The sequence below is a fragment of the Bufo bufo genome, chromosome 6 (assembly GCF_905171765.1).
Source record: "Bufo bufo chromosome 6, aBufBuf1.1, whole genome shotgun sequence".
In the NCBI taxonomy this organism is placed as follows: Eukaryota; Metazoa; Chordata; class Amphibia; order Anura; family Bufonidae; genus Bufo; species Bufo bufo.
The window spans coordinates 238,968,097-238,986,096 of NC_053394.1; the positions used below are offsets into that span (position 1 = coordinate 238,968,097).

Here is an 18,000-nt window from a genome sequence, read left to right on the forward strand (position 1 = left end):
GTGTAAAACTTAAATAAATAAAAAAAAGTATACATATTAGGTATTGCCACGTCCGTAACGATCTTCTCTATAAAACTATCACATGACCTAACTCCTCAGATGAACGCTGTAAAAATAAATAAATGAAAACTGTTCCAAAACAGCCAATTTTTGGGTCACCTTGCCCCATAAAGTGTAATAATGAATGATCAAAAAATCCTATGTACCCAAAAATGGTACCAATAAAAACCTCAACACTTTCTGCAAAAAACGAGCCCCTGCACAAGACGATCGGCACAAAAATAAAAAACATATGGCGTTCAGAAAACCAATCCAGCACAATCTACCTTCCAAAAACCGTATGGCATTCCTTTCCTTCTGCGCCCTGCCGTGTGCCTGTACAGCAGTTTACGACCACATGTGGGGTGTTTCTGTAAACCGCGGAATCAGGGTAATAAATATTGAGTTTTGTTTGGCTGTTAACTCTCAATGTGTTAAAGAAAAAAAAATTATAAAATGGAAAATCTGCCAAAAAAGTGAAATTTAGAAATTTCATCTCCATTTTCCTTTAATTCTTGTGGAACGCCTAAAGGGTTAACAAAGTTTGTAAAATCAGTTTTGAGTAACTTGAGGGGTGTAGTTTCTACAATGGGGTCATTTATGGGGGTATCCACTATGTAGGCCCCACAAAGTGACTTCAGACCTGAACTGGTCCTTAAAAAGTGGGTTTTGGAAATTTTCTTAAAAATTGTAAGAATGGCTTCTAAACTTCTAAGACTTCTAACGTCCTAAAAAAATAAAATGACATTTCCAAAATGATGCCAACATAAAGTAGACATATGGGGAATGTTAAGTAATAAATATTTTATTAGGTATGACTTTCTGTTTTAGAAGCAGAGAAATTGAAATTTGGAAAATTGTGAATTTTTCCAAATTTTTGGTAAATTTGGGATTTTTTCATAAATAAAGGTGAAATATATTGACTCAAATATATGACTATCATGAAGTACAATGTGTCACGAGAAAACAATCTCAGAATGGCGTGGATAAGTAAAAGTGTTCCAAAGCTATTACCACATAAAGTGACGCATGTCAGATTTGTAAATTTTGACCTGGACACTGGGGCATCAATGACCCTTGGTCATGAAAGGGTTAAAGAGGAATGGTCAAGAATTACTCCTGACCGTTGTGCACGTCTGATCTGCAACTACAGGAAACGTTTGGTTGAAGTTATTGCTGCCAAAGGAGGTTCAACCAGTTATTAAATCCAAGGATTCACATACTTTTTCCATCTGCACTATGAATGTTTACATGGTGTGTTCAATAAAAACATGGTAAAATGTAATTCTTTGTGTGTTATTAGTTTAAGCAGACTGTGATTGTCTATTGTTGTGACTTAGATGAAGATCAGATCACATTTTATGACCAATTTGTGCAGAAATCCATATCATTCCAAAGGGTTCACATACTTTTTTTTGCAACTGTATTTGGAGCTTTGTTTTAAGAAAATGGAATGCAGTAGAAAGACCCCAAAATGTCAGACGTAGATGGAGTTGAAAAATCTCATTAAGTAGAAAACAAGTTAATGACACAGACCATGGATGTGGTTTCGTATCACAGGTCTTACACGTATCTGGAGGTTTTTTTTCTGACAGAATATAACTTGAATACACAAACTCCCACATCACACTAGGTGGGGTCAGTGAAGACTGTAATATCACAAGCTCACATATATTACAGGCTGATTTTTTAGATGGATTAATTTGCTTTACAGATTTTGTTTCTAAAGTTATGGAAATGGCTGAAGACACTTTATTATGAATCATATTATCATCTTATGACTTGCAAACCATGCATGACTAAACTGTCTAAAAGCAATCTCCATCCCCTAACCTTCTCTCACCGCTGCCATCATCTACAAGTGAATCTTTCCAGATGTCATTTCCAAGCAGAAAATCAAATAAAATTCTTCTATTGTTTGTAAGCCAGAACAACTGTGTCCTCTGTATGTGTGCATCCTCTCAATGGAAAAAAAATACTAATCTGGCAACATAAATGGCTGCTGTTGGGCTGTATTTAATCTGAAATGTATTTAAATTGCTCAGACATTGTAAGAGATAAAATTATCTAAAACAGTCATTACAAGGCTTACATTAACTATAATGTAGGGTACGAGCACTAAACAGGATTTTATATATATATATATATATATATATATATACAGTACAGACCAAAAGTTTGGACACACCTTCTCATTCAAAGAGTTTTCTTTATTTTCATGACTATGAAGGCATCAAAACTATGAATTAACACATGTGGAATTATATACATAACAAACAAGTGTGAAACAACTGAAAATATGTCATATTCTAGGTTCTTCAAAGTAGCCACCTTTTGCTTTGATTACTGCTTTGCACACTCTTGGCATTCTCTTGATGAGCTTCAAGAGGTAGTCCCCTGAAATGGTCTTCCAACAGTCTTGAAGGAGTTCCCAGAGATGCTTAGCACTTGTTGGCCCTTTTGCCTTCACTCTGCGGTCCAGCTCACCCCAAACCATCTCGATTGGGTTCAGGTTCGGTGACTGTGGAGGCCAGATCATCTGGCGCAGCACCCCATCACTCTCCTTCATGGTCAAATAGCCCTTACTTTCAAAGTTTTCCCAATTTTTCGGCTGACTGACTGACCTTCATTTCTTAAAGTAATGATGGCCACTCGTTTTTCTTTACTTCGCTGCTTTTTTCTTGCCATAATACAAATTCTAACAGTCTATTCAGTAGGACTATCAGCTGTGTATCCACCTGACTTCTCCTCAACGCAACTGATGGTCCCAACCCCATTTATAGGGCAAGAAATCCCACTTATTAAACCTGACAGGGCACACCTGTGAAGTGAAAACCATTTCAGGGGACTACCTCTTGTAGCTCATCAAGAGAATGCCAAGAGTGTGCAAAGCAGTAATCAAAGCAAAAGGTGGCTACTTTGAAGAACCTAGAATATGACATATTTTCAGTTGTTTCACACTTGTTTGTTATGTATATAATTCCACATGTGTTAATTCATAGTTTTGATGCCTTCAGTGTGAATCTACAATTTTCATAGTCATGAAATAAAGAAAACTCTTTGAATGAGAAGGTGTGTCCAAACCTTTGGTCTGTACTGTATATATATATATACAGTTGCAAGAAACAGTATGTGAACCCTTTGGAATGATATGGATTTCTGCACAAATTGGTCATAAAATGTGATCTGATTTTCATGTAAGTCACAACAATAGACAATCATAGTCTGCTTAAACTAATAACACAAAGAATTAAATGTTACCATGTTTTTATTGAACACACCATGTAAACATTCACAGTGCAGGTGGAAAAAGTATGTGAACCCTTGGATTTAATAACTGGTTGAACCTCCTTTGGCAGCAATAACTTCCACCAAACGTTTCCTGTAGTTGCAGATCAGATGTGCACAACGGTCAGGAGTAATTCTTAACCATTCCTCTTTACAGAACTGTTTCAGTTCAGCAATATTCTTGGGATGTCTGGTGTGAATCGCTTTCTTGAGGTCATGCCACAGCATCTCAATCGGGTTTAGATCAGGACTCTGACTGGGCCACTCCAGAAGGCATATTTTCTTCTGTTTAATCCATTCTGTTGTTAATTTACTTCTATGCTTTGGGTCGTTGTCCTGTTGCAAAACCCATCTTCTGTTGAGCTTCAGCTGGTGGACAGATGGCCTTAAGTTCTCCTGCAAAATGTCTTGATAAACTTGGGAATTCATTTTTCCTTCGATGATAGCAATCCGTCCAGGCCCTGACGCAGGAAAGCAGCCCCAAACCATGATGCCCCCACCACCATACTTCACAGTTGGGATGAGGTTTTGATGTTGGTGTGCTGTGCCTCTTTTTCTCCACACATAGTGTTGTGTGTTTCCTCCATGTTTTTTTGGACAGCAGTGGCTTCCTCTGTGGTATCCTGCCATGAAATCCATTCTTGTTTAGTGTTTTACGTATCGTAGATTCGCTAACAGGGATGTTAGCATATGCCAGAGACTTTTGTAAGTCTTTAGCTGACACTCTAGGATTCTTCTTCACCTCATTGAGCAGTCTGCGCTGTGCTCTTGCAGTCATCTTTACAGGACGGCCACTCCTAGGGAGAGTAGCAGCAGTGCTGAACTTTCTCCATTTATAGACAATTTGTCTTACCGTGGACTGATGAACAGCAAGGCTTTTGGAGATACTTTTATAACCCTTTCCAGCTTTATGCAAGTCAACAATTCTTAATCGTAGGTCTTCTGAGAGCTCTTTTGTGCGAGGCATAATTCACATCAGGCAATGCTTCTTGTGAAAAGCAAACCCAGAACTGGTGTGTGTTTTTTATAGGGCAGGGCAGCTGTAACCAACACCTCCAATCTCATCTCATTGATTGGACTCCAGTTGGCTGACACCTCACTCCAAATAGCTCTTGGAGATGTCATTAGGCTAGGGGTTCACATACTTTTTCCACCTGCACTGTGAAAGTTTACATGGTGTGTTCAATAAAAACATGGTAACATTTAATTCTTTGTGTGTTATTAGTTTAAGCAGACGGTGATTGTCTATTGTTGTGACTTAGATGAAGATCAGATCACATTTTATGACCAATTTGTGCAGAAATCGATATCATTCCAAAGGGTTCACATACTTTTTCTTGCAACTGTATATATATTCTATTAGGCCTCTGTTTTGCCTGTAGAAAGCAAGTAGACGTACTATGAGCTTCTACTCTACCTCCGGTCCAATGGACTGTCCATTTTTTCTGGGGAAGAATCTCCGTACGCTACTGTAAAAGCTCTGTGCCCTTTTGTCCTTAATCTAAAGTTGCTCCCCACCCCAAATCAATCTAATGTATCTGAATATTCTAAAGGTTCTTCTACACAGGCAGAGGTTTGAGAATGAACATTCACAGAAATGTTTTCTTGGTCAATCTCTGGTCCATCTAAACACCCCAGATCTTTTGTCAGTATCACAGCACCTAGGGAATGCACCACCAACAATAAATGTTTGGACCCCATGTAGTTTTCATTGGCCTGTATAAAGACCCTTTAAACGAGTGTTAATTGACTTGTTATATCGACAGGCATCATCCGTCAGTTTGGCCCCACATAACCATGCTTAAAAGACCCTAACACAACCTGTGGTTGCCATGTTATGATGTCTAAAATGGTGGGGATCTGCCATTCTAACTTGTTGTGTATATGAAAATTCCAGTATATATCTTGTTATTTAGCGGATCAGGAAAAATAGCATTGACTTTAGACATCATGACACTTAAGAAATTGTCTATTTTGGAGCTGACTTGCAGCAGAGATCTGGCTGTTTCTTCTCAAACAAGCAAACACCTAGGGGGAAAATTTACATTATTTTTGTGGTGTAAACAAGTCCTAAATTTGCTAAATTTCTTCTTTTTCACGCCACTTTTCCGATGTGGCAAGAAAAGGGGTCGTGGCACAGACGGGAAAGTCGGTGGGCCAGCAATCTTGGTTCATTTGTCATTTTCCATGGATTATGGTGTGGAAAATGGCCTAAATCTACACCAGCAAGAGGGTTGGCATAGAGTTAAGTCTGTTGCATGGCCTGCAGGACAAAGCACCAAACTTATGTGGAGGCCTATGTCTCTATATAACTTTGGAGCTTTCTCCAGCAGTGCAGAGGGACTTGAGACTGCCATGGAAAATGCCCATCTTAATACATATTCCCCTTAATTTCTAATCCCAGATTGTTAAATGCACCAAAGGTACATGCGCAGGGCAGTGTTGGTTATGTGGATTTTCCATGACGATTTCATTGTGTTTCCTTTATAATGCAAAGGGTGAAATCTGTACTGAAAATCTGAGCAAACTATTGACATCCTGTGGATTTTAATATCTGCACTGCTGGTCTATTTCTACACTGAAAATGTCTGTACCATGTAGATAAGATTTGGAAAATCTCATCAACTTAGATGGTACTATATGCGTAAAAATCAGCATGGTTACTTTGCGTGCATGTGCTAGAGAAGAGCCCTAACTCAGCGCAGTTCCACCACTATTGAGGATAGACTGTTATGTGAAAATATTTCAATGCGTCCATATTAAACCTTTTATACCATACATTCCTAGTGTTTACAACATGTAATATTTCCATTTATAATGTGTCATAAAACCCCTATAATCACACTTTCTACTAAAGAAAATAATTCAATGCAGAAATGTGGTTGTGACGTGCGTTTTTGTATGGGAATTGGCAGAGATCCTAGTTTAAATCAAGTTCTTATGTCACTGAGTCCACGTCTTATGCTGGTGAGCTGCTGGGAACAGTGAAGACATGGATGTAATCATAAACATACAGTGACCTCTGAAAAGTCCCCATTTCCTTACATTGTTCCTTGACCAGGCATTTACAATTCCTGCCTGACTGTGAGTGGGCGTTTGATGAAGTACAAGGATTTATGAAATGAGCCTTCTTATCCAAGGCTTTACGGTTTTTACCTTTTACAAAAAAAAATCTGCACCTTCTATAACCTAGGTTGAAAGATTATGCAATTCAGAGTTAGATCTTGGAACCCAATCAGGGATTGGGCTGAAAGTGCCTGAAGGCCCCCATACACATTAGAGAATTATCTGCCAAACCTGCCATTTTCATCTTAAACGGTTTCCTATTAGAAAATGCAGTTTAAAAAAAACCCTATGTATGGTACATATCATATATAAGGGTGCCCTTCCCTTGGCCCTATGCATGACATATGGTAGCGGGCAACCCTCTTTCTCTTGTAAGGTATATGCTGCTTTGGGCATGTGGCAAAAGGTCGGGTAGGAGTCAAAAATTTGCCTGGTGACCCACTGGACTCTAGTTACGCCCCTGCAATGCCTGTTTTCTGAGTAGGGACAATCTCATTAGAAAATAAGCATGTAAGGAACATGTCAGCAGCTCGTTTGGGGCAGCAGTCATTCGGGATATAGCCGTTCTCTGCCTTCTTCATAAATAGTTCTTATTTGCTGAATAATCAAATAAACTGGCACAGATAAAATGGCAATATCCAAATGCTCATACATGACCAAGGTCGCATGAAGATAACACAAAATATTACACATCCGCTGATGACGTTTGTGTCTTTAGGAAATGGTGTTCTGTTGTTCGCAAACGAATTGTGACCTATGTGGATGTCTGTAAAACTGAGAAGTACGTTATAAGGTCCCAGCAGCCTTGTCCCCATGGAACAGCTGACTGTCAGAAAACCATGTAAGTATGCAGAGTATCATTTTGTCCCTCTGTGTTACTCTATATTGTCCATTTTGTTAATATGAATTTGATGGGGATCATTAGCAGCGCTTTTACTGGGGCTGTTTGATGATGTTCCTTTCCTATGTACTTACATATACAGTTACTGAATTTGGCACTTCCAGATTAAAGGGGTTATCCGATTTCTGAAACAGCTTCCCCATGTGCTGGGCCCCTCAGAGGGAATATACTTACCCAAGCTCCCCGTGCCGCTCCTAGTCCCCGCACCGTCACTGCTGCTTCTCCCTGTACACGGATGAAAACATCCGGTGTTGGGGAGGAGCAGCCAATGGCAGACGGGGACTAGCCTCCCCAATGTCACCCGCGATGCTAGGGAGGCTCGTTCCCGTCCCCGCCTGCTATTTGCTGCTTACCCCCAGTACCGGATGTTTTCATCCGTGTACAGGGAGAAGCAGCAGTGATGGTGTGGGGACCAGGAGCGGGGTATGTATATTCCCTGTGAGGGGCCCAGCACATGGGGAATGTTTCAGAAATCGGATTGCCCCTTTAAGGGTACATCCATGGATTTGCTATTGTGAAATTGTGAGTGGTAAATCAGCAGGAATCTAAAATTAACCTGCAGTCCATTTTAAATATACAGTATGCTGACGATTCTCACATGCCGTTGCACAGGGTGAAATCCGTGGCAAATCCCCAGCAAAATCTGGGGGAATCCACATGTATTTCACTCAGATTGTGCTGTTTCACATTACGTCCTGCTCGGATGTACCATAAATGTGTCCATATGACAGTTTATTAAAGGGATATTCATATCTTTAGCATTTATACCATTTTCAAATGCAGTTTTGATATGAAAGAAATATTGCAGTCCATGAATGTGTTATGTGCCCTTCTTTTCCTTCAGGTACCGGATAGCACAAAAACCAATTTATGAACTTAAAAGGAAATTTGTAACCAGTTTGGAATGGAAATGTTGTACTGGATATACTGGTTCCACTTGTGAATATGCTGGTAAGAGGAGAACAGACTGAAGGAGCTGGTCCTATGAATAAATTATATCCGAGCTGACTTTATTAGTATTATTACTACTTTCTATTTTAAAGCACCATTGATTCCAGGGAGCTGTATGTATGAAAAGGGATATCCATGCATAATATAATACAAAAACAAGTACCATAAGCATAAACTAACTGGTTTAAAACATTTCTCTTTTGTTGATCCAATACTCCGTTCCTGAGGTCTGATACGTTTTATTACGGTATTATGTAAATTAAGCCTTTGGTGCAATGAGGGTGTCATTTTTTCTCTTGTTGCACCAAGGCTCCGCTCCTTTCTGTGGCCAGCTTCTCCCTCTCTGCTTTGTCCCTTCCAGGCCCTGTAAATCAAAGCAACAAGAGAAGGGCTGGTAACAGAAAGGAGCTTGGGTGTAACAAGAGCAATAGTGACACCCTCATTGCACCAAAGGTCTAATTTGCATATTAAGAAAAGGTATGATAACTCAGGAGCGGAGCCTCGGATCAACAAAAGAGAAACAGTGTTTTAATCAGATGAGCCATAACTTTGTGTCTGTGCAAACAGCTGGATAGGGAGGTCACTGGTAAGAGAATCACCTTTAGGCTACATGCACACGGCAGTGTTTTTTTGCGGCCTCCGTTCCGTTTTTTTTTTGCGGATCGGATGGTTTCCCATTCATTTCTATGGACCCGTTAAAAATGCGGTGGACTCATCCATTTCTTGTCTGCGTCTGCTGTCCGTGTTTCCCGTCCGCAAAAAAAGTATTGCATGTCCTATTCTTGTCCGCAATAAACGTTTTGCGTACCCACTGAAGTCAATGGGTCCGCAAAAAAATGCGGATGACCAACGGAAGCCATTCGTATGTCATCCGCATCCGTTTTTTTTTTTTTGAGGATGGTTGCTGGGAAACCTGTATATATTAAATTTCAAGAATTACAGCATTCAGGGTTTTTTTTGCGGACCGCAAAAAAAAACTGAAGACACACGGTAACACAACCTACAAAATTTGCGGACAAACATGACAGATGTGGATGTAAAAAAACAGGAACACGGATCCGCTATTTGCGGGCCGCAAAAGAACAACTGTCGTGTGCATGTAGCCTTAATGACAAACTGGTACAAGGGGGAGAAGACCCTGCTGGAGAGGGCTTACACAAGGAATGGTGGAAGGAGACAGTAAGTGAGTATACAAGCTATTTATATATATATATATATGTATATATATATATATATATATATATATATTGTAGTGGCGGCAAGGTTATTGAATGTTGTAGACTTTCCTGAAGAGGTAACTTTTCAGGTTGTTTTTGAAAGTTTGGATGTTGGGAGAAGGTCTGAATTGCTGGGTCGCAAGTTTTATAGTATGAGGGATGCAAAGAAGACATTTTGGAGTAGATTAGGTGAGAATCACACAAGAGGACCACACAGAAATTTAACTTGTGAGGATTGGGGATCACATGTTGGAATATATCAGGAGATTAGTGCGCATCTGAATAGAGGAGAGAGGTTGTGGATGACCTTGTATGTTGCCATTAATATTTTGAACTGAATTTGCTGGGCAATGAGGAGTCACTGGAGGAGTTGGCAGAGGAAAGATGGGGAGATGGAACCAGAGGCGAGGGGGATATCTGGGCAAAGTTGGAGGGTGCACTGAGGATGGATTGGAGGTGCACAAGTGTGTTGGATGGGAGGCCATAGAGGAGGATGTTTCTGTAGACTACATGATGAGGAAATGCACAAGCCATTTTGTTGACTCAAGCTTGAGGAATGAGCGGATTTGAGAAATGTTTATGAGTGGAAGGCTGCAGGAAGTGGTAAGAGCATAGATGTGCTTGGATGTGGATGTGATATGTTAGAAGGACAGTGCAAAATCCAATGTCATAAAGCAAACAGAAAAGTCTAGCCGTGAGTGGAGATCTCAGTAATACTATATGACTTCTTTATTCAGTTGTTGTTAAAACAACCCCCGATTACATAGCTTTATTTGTACATTTCTGCATATAAATCCATGCTTACTCACTGTCACACGAGTGAGTTAGCATGCCCTTTTTAAAGGACCTGCAACCCATCCTTCTGGAGAATCTATTCGTATGACTCTATGTTATATAATTCATTCCACAATAAAGGTAAAGATGGGTGTTACTAGTTGGGGGTATGTCTGTGCACAGTCTGACATTATACAATCAGTGCTCCTAGTGGCAGGCTGGGCTGGGACACACCCCTAGCTGGTAACACCCATCTGGACCTTCATTGCAAACTGCTAGCAATTTATTCATAGCTTCCAGATGGAATAATAAATGAATGATACCAACATAGAGTCATAATAGATGTTCCAGAACTGTTATTACATGAGGAATGGCATTTCAAGGATTTACATGCAGGAGGTGTCTAGGGATTTTCTTTTATAAGAATTGAGAGACTGTTTAAACTAGTCAGAGGAGGAGATATCAGGAGGATGATATTTAAACGGGTTATCCAGGAAAAGATATTTATGACTTAGGCCTCTTTCACACAACCGTTTTTATTTTTTTCGTTTACGGGCCTTTTTTTGCATTCTGTATACGATCCATATACGTTCTGTATACGATCCATATACGGAGCCATTCATTTCAATTGTTCCGCAAAAAAACGGAATGTACTGCTTATGCATTCCGTTTCCGTTTTTCCATTCTGTTGAAAGATAGAGCATGTCCTATTATTGCCCGCAAATCACGTTCCGTGGCTCCATTCAAGTCAATGGGTCCACAAAAAAAAACGGAACACATACGGAAATGCATCCGTATGTCTTCTGTATCCATTCCGTATTGAAAATTTTATGCCCAGACCAATTTTTTTAATGTAATCATGTATATTGTATATGCCATACGTAAAAACGGAACGTAAAAAACACAGCGGAAACAAAAAACGGAACAACGGATCCATGAAAAACGAACCGCAAAACACAGAAAAAGCCATACGGTCGTGTGAAAGAGGCCCAACGGTATCAGATTAGCGGGGATGCGACACCCACAACCCCCGCCAATCAGCTTTTAGGAGAGGCCTCTTCCTAGGCCAGGGATATCACTGTACATTAGTACCTATCCCTATTCAAGTCAATGGGGCTGAGCTGCAATACCAAGCACTGCCACTATACAATGTGCAGCACTGTCCTTAGAAAGCTGCCGGGACCCTGCTTTGCTTACCAGAGCTCCGGTGAATACAGTGGCTCCCTGAAACAGCTGATCAGCATGGGTGTCAGGACTTGGATCTCCGCTGATGTAATAATGATGACCTATCCTGAAGATAAGGTCCATTATTATCTTTTCCAGGACAACCATTTAACAGGAGGTAGACTTTCTGAATGTTAATGCTAGAGACTAGGCAACCACAGGGTATAAATCTTCATCGGGATAATATTCATTCTTATTAGTAAACATGATTACTTTATAAACAATTGTAGACTTTGTTATTTACCCATTGGATAATATTATGTGGCTACAGTCGATACATTTAGTATGATGATTTGTATGCAACTTACCACATGTTGTGATTTTATTGTGTGTCAGTGCAGCCTGGGGAGGGGGGTTAAATCCATTGGATGGTGTTTGAACAGTTTGCTGGGGGTTACCACCCACATGGCTAAATAAAGAAAAAAGAGATTTTACTGGGATCTCCGCTACTTGTTTTATGTGTGACCCAACCTCCGGGGTGCCGCGCATGAGGTCGCTCTGCATACGATAGTGATGAGCTGGTTACAATTTATTGCAAAATCAAGTGTAATATTGACGGAGTAGGCTTGTGAGACTGGAGGAAACATAAAGCCATTAACTGTGATTGATAGGCATGATGCTGAGCAACATGGGGAGAAGATGATGAAGTTGGTTTTGTACATGTTGAGACTTGGGAGGAGGTAACATCTAAGCCAAAGAGGTACAGTAGATCTGAGTGTTTTCAGACTCAAGTGGTACTGAAATCGGTGGGATTCAATTAAATTTCCCAAACCTCATATTGAATATGATCTGTTGACACTACAGCAGAAATAGTTCCACCTAATGCTCCACAACATTGTGCAGTGTAAATGATCTAAAAGACCGCACAGCTCCTAAATCCTCAGTGGAAATGTCAGTATTCAAAGGCACACAGACAGCATCCTCCGATACAATCGATCACTAGATTGAAATCCGGACTTCAGCTCCAGTCAAAGCTTTTGCCTCCTAGATATTATGCAAGACAACTCGACATAGTGAAGTACCGTAGATGTTCTAATAATCACGCTTTTTTATTATACTCACAATGTTAAAACAGGTAAATTCATATAAAACCAATTAAAATGAATCTGGTTTCTCCGCCTGCCCGACCCGGGTTTCGCTCTTCGCTTCGCTACCTGTTTTAACAATATGAATTTTATAAGAGCGAAATCCAGGTCGGGCAGGCGGAGAAACCAGATTCATTTTAATTGGTTTTATATGAATTTACCTATTTTAACATTGTGAGTATAATAAAAAAGCGTGATTATTAGAACATCTGGGGTACTTCACTATGTCGAGCTGTCTTGCATAATATCTAGGAGGCAAAAACTTCGACTGGAGCTGAAGTCCGGATTTCAATCTAGTGATCGATTGTATCGGAGGATGCTGTCCGTGTGCCTTTGAATACTGACATTTACACTGAGGATTTAGGAGCTGTGCAGTCTTTTATACAACATTTGGGACTAAGTGTGAACCTGAACCTACCTCACCATAAACTTGTTGCGCTCCAGGAGGAATTGCGGTTTGAGACTTTAGTTTTTGTTTTATTTTTATTCCTTTATGTACAAATTTATAAAAGTGTAAATGATAGGTCATCATTGGTCAAAGCCCTGGATAGGTACATCATTTTAATGGAGGATCAGGATATGTGCAAAGCTATCCTCTTCATAAGACAAACAGAATTTCAAATGTGGGATTAACCCAAGAACTGTAGGAAGGTCTGTAGGGAAAATAAGCACCCATTGTTCCTACCCAAAGTGGTAACATTAATCTTTACTATAGGGTCCCTTCTATAAGTATACCCTGGTCTATCAGACTGATGTCTGAATGCCAATATTTTAGAATATACATATACAGTGCCTATACAATATATTACAAGCAACCCAATTTTATATAATTTGATTAATAAAAAAAAAGATACTAGTATTAATTAAGCTTTATAAAAAAAAATGTGCTTCACATTTACAGATCCCAATGCTATTCACATTCCTTTGGATCATATATCCAGTTCTGAGAAAACTGAGGAATCTCTGCTGAGCGCAGGTAAGTGAAATTTTACTTCATATAATAGATACAGGTTTTAAAGTAAATGTACAATTGTAAAATGAGGATAATAAAACATTATATATGAATGTACTAAAATACTGTATTTTGGAAATGTATATTTTGATTTTATTTAAAAGAAAAAATGAGAACACATTGAAAACCACAATGTGTAATTTAGTCTGTAACACAAGTGGTACATTCACACAATGAGATACATGTGAATTTGTCAGAGTTTGCCATAGATTTCACCCTGTGTATTGCAAAAGAAGAAATCAACTGTGGAAATCAGCATCATAAAATTACATGCTATGGATTTAAAATCTGCATAGCTGGTCACTTTAGGTTGGATTTTGTACTCAGTGTGTGGATGATATGACGTAAAGGGGTTATACCAAGCTTAATGTAAAAATGAAAATCAGACATCATATAGATCATAACAATCTCTTTATAACAAAGATAGAACCAGTCCTCATATGGATCTAGAGCTCTCCCAATTCATTGCTCCAATTGAGATTTTCTTCAAACTCAGTGGGGTTGTCTATTCCACTATAGCTCTCTTTTGGTAAGAGCTCAGGGGGCATGTCTTTTCTGCTGCATCTCTCTTCTGGTAAGAGCTCAGGGGGTATGTCTTTTCTGCTGCAGCTCTCTCCCTGTTACAGCTCAGGAGAAATGTCCTTTTTGCTGCAGCTCTATTCTGGTAAAAGCTGAGGGGGCATGTCTTTTCTGCTGCAGCTCTCTCTCTGTAACTGTCCCCGCTTCTAACATGGCTAGTGACAGTTGAAGGATTGAACTGAGCATGTGTGACCACCTCAATGTTACTGAGGTGAATGGAGTAATAAGAAAAAGAACAACATCAGATGGTGCTATACGGATAGATTTTATTGAATAACTCAGTGGCTACACTGCATCTTATTAAATTAAACAACAAAGTTTACTATATCCGAAGCAGGTATACAATACATGCAAAGTCAAAATAGTGTGCATACATATGCATAATACTCAGTAGTAGTATATACAGTCAGGTCCATAAATATTGGGACATCAACACAATTCTAACATTTGTGGCTCTATACACCACCACAATGGATTTGAAATGAAACAAACAAGATGTGCTTTAACTGCAGACTGTCAGCTTTAATTTGAGGGTATTTACATCCAAATCAGGTGAACGGTGCAGGAATTACAACAGTTTGCATATGTGTCTCCCACTTGTTAAGGGACCAAAAGTAATGGGACAAAATAATAATCATAAATCTAACTTTCATTTATTAATACTTGGTTGCAAATCCTTTGCAGTCAATTACAGCCTGAAGTCTGGAACGCATAGACATCACCAGATGCTGGGTTTCATCCCTGGTGATGCTCTGCCAGGCCTCTACTGCAACTGTCTTCAGTTCCTGCTTGTTCTTGGGGCATTTTCCCTTCAGTTTTGTCTTCAGCAAGGGAAATGCATGCTCAATCGGATTCAGGTCAGGTGATTGACTTGGCCATTGCATAACATTCCACTTCTTTCCCTTAAAAAACTCTTTGGTTGCTTTTGCAGTATGCTTTGGGTCATTGTCCATCTGCACTGTGAAGCGCCGTCCAATGAGTTTTGATGCATTTGCCTGAATATGAGCAGATAATATTGCACGAAACACTTCAGAATTCATCCTGCTGCTTTTGTCAGCAGTCACATCATGAATAAATACAAGAGAACCAGTTCTATTGGCAGCCATACATGCCGACGCCATGACACTACCACCTTCATGCTTCACTGATGAGGTGGTATGCTTAGGATCATGAGCAGTTCCTTTTCTTCTCCATACTCTTCTCTTCTCATCATTCTGGTACAAGTTGATCTTGTTGTCATCTGTCCATGGGATGTTGTTCCAGAACTGTGAAGGCTTTTTTAGGTGTTGTTTGGCAAACTCTAATCTGGCCTTCCTGTTTTTGAGGCTCACCAATGGTTTACATCTTGTGCTGAACCCTCTGTATTTACTCTGGTGAAGTCTTCTCTTGATTGTTGACTTTGACACACATACACCGACCTCCTGGAGAGTGTTCTTGATCTGGCCAAATGTTGTAAAGGGTGTTTTCTTCACCAGGGAAAGAATTCTTCGGTCATCCACCACAGTTGTTTTCCGTGGTTTTCCGGGTCTTTTGGTGTTGCTGAGCTCACCGATGCGTTCCTTCTTTTTAAGAATGTTCCAAACAGTTGTTTTGGCCACGCCTAATGTTTTTTCTATCTCTCTGATGGGTTTGATGTTTTTTTTTAGCCTAATGATGGCTTGCTTCACTGATAGTGACAGCTCTTTAGATCTCATCCTGAGAGTTGACAGCAACAGATTCCAAATGCAAATAGCACACTTGAAATGAACTCTGGATCTTTTATCTGCTCATTGTAATTGGGATAATGAGGGAATAACAGACACCTGGCCATGGAACAGCTGAGAAGCCAATTGTCCCATTACTTTTGGTCCCTTAACAAGTGGGAGGCACATATGCAAACTGTTGTATTTCCTACACCGTTCACCTGATTTGGATGTAAATACCCTCAAATTAAAGCTGACAGTCTGCAGTTAAAGCACATCTTGTTTGTTTTATTTCAAATCCATTGTGGTGGTGTATAGAGCCAAAAATGTTAGAATTGTGTCATTGTCCCAATATTTATGGACCTGACTGTAACATAGTAGTACATAAGGCCGAAAAAAAGACATTTGTCCATCCAGTTCGGCCTGTTATCCTGCAAGTTAATCCAGAGGAAGGCAAAAAAAAAACTGTGAGGTAGAAGCCAATTTTCCCCACTTTAGGGGAATAAAAAATTCCTTCCCGACTCCAATCAGGCAATCAGAATAACTCCCTGGATCAACGACCCCTCTCTAGCAGCTATAGCCTATAATATTATTACGCTACAGAAATACATCCAGGCCCATCTTGAATTCCTAAATACAAGATTTTTTATTACATTCAATTATAAAAGTATTCAGATCCAGATGCTGATTAGAAAAATTACAAAGTTTCAAAGGAACAACCCCTTCAAAATGTTACTGATAATGTAAAATGGCATCTCTGCAGTTTACCCTAAAGGTGGCCATATACATTATATCTTAGCAGGTTATATTTGTTGGTTGATGGCTGAAGAAAAGAATGCCTGGTGAATGACTGTTCCAAAGCCACAGCAATACACATAAGCCAGTTGTACACATCAAATGTGAAGTGTTGAGTATATAGCCTAGCACTGTGTGAAAGCCAGGCTTTCATTGTTCATTCAGATAATATGTTGCTCAGAATTTTATTTTGGAAATTTATAACATGCAATTATCCAACTTCTGTTTAAAATACTATTATAATATTTAAAGGGTGGTCTTATTTTAAAAAGTCATTTTGAAATTGGCTATCATGCCATTCTAGGATGATAGAGCAAAGTCCCTCCTTTGGGACCTCTGACAATTACAGTAGCTGGAGTAGAAAACATTTACAAGAGTTTGGAAGGACTCAGCTTGTCGATACATTACACATAGTATCTATTCATTTCAGGGGGTAATACAATGGTTAAAGGCTATGTACACCTTTGGGGGGGGGGCAATTTTTGTTTATTATTGCATTGTACTCATTTTCAGCTAAAAACTTTTTTTTTTTTCAATTAGTCTTTATTAAAATTATGGAGCCCTTTTTTCTGTACATAGATGCTGTAGAAGCAGCCTGTGGATTTTCTCTGTTTTCTGTCAGTTGGGGATCTGAATAGCTCCTTATCTCTGCTCTCTGACATTATAAACACTCACTAGAGCTCAGTTCTCATCTTACTGATAAGAATGTGGCTTAAATAAGTGGTTATGTCCTCTTAGTAGTTTGGAGATAAAGTTTATTAGATTACCGGCACAAAGTGAAAGTGAGAAGTATAAAAAACGGGAGTATAACCACAGAAACAGTGCCAAACCTCTATTAGTGATTTAGAGCAGTTAAAGGTAATGATAGAAATGATGTAGAGTATAACTAATGACTAGCAGTTAATTATTTTAGTCTATCAATATACCTAACAAATGCTGTCAGCATGGTATAAGAGAATATATCATGGGGTCATAAAACATAAAATCATCATAAAATCATCAAAACATCCCTGAGGAGTGGGATATACATAACCATAATTGGATATATATTGAATAAATTGGATATATATTGAATCAATTATAAGACTCAAAATAAAGACTCACTTCACCAGGGAGGTGTTTTGCCGGATGAAGCTCAAGACACACGCAAAAACTAACCTCCCTCGCCTGGATCGCCTGTAGAATCTTAGGAAGAAACAGCAGTTTCACAACGAGTGCTTCTTGTCAATTCCTTTATTGGTATAATCAGCTGATTATACCAATTTAGCAGTTTCTTCCTAAGGCCAATTGAAAATATGATTTTTAGCCCAAAATGAGTAAAATGCAATCATAAGCAAAAATTTCCTCCGAAGGTGTGTATATAGCCTTTAACATCTCCTGTGGTGGA

At 39.3% G+C, this 18,000-nt stretch overlaps 1 protein-coding gene across 1 annotated transcript in view; it reads left to right on the forward strand.

The window, feature by feature from the left end:
- MMRN2 (multimerin 2) overlaps positions 1–18,000 on the forward strand; it is a 34,386-nt gene that overhangs the window by 8,482 nt on the left and 7,904 nt on the right. The window contains exons 2-4 of the mRNA XM_040436968.1: positions 7,112–7,234; positions 8,139–8,245; positions 13,447–13,521. Of these exons, the coding sequence (XP_040292902.1) occupies positions 7,112–7,234; positions 8,139–8,245; positions 13,447–13,521 (305 nt within the window). The remainder of the gene's footprint in view (positions 1–7,111; positions 7,235–8,138; positions 8,246–13,446; positions 13,522–18,000) is intronic.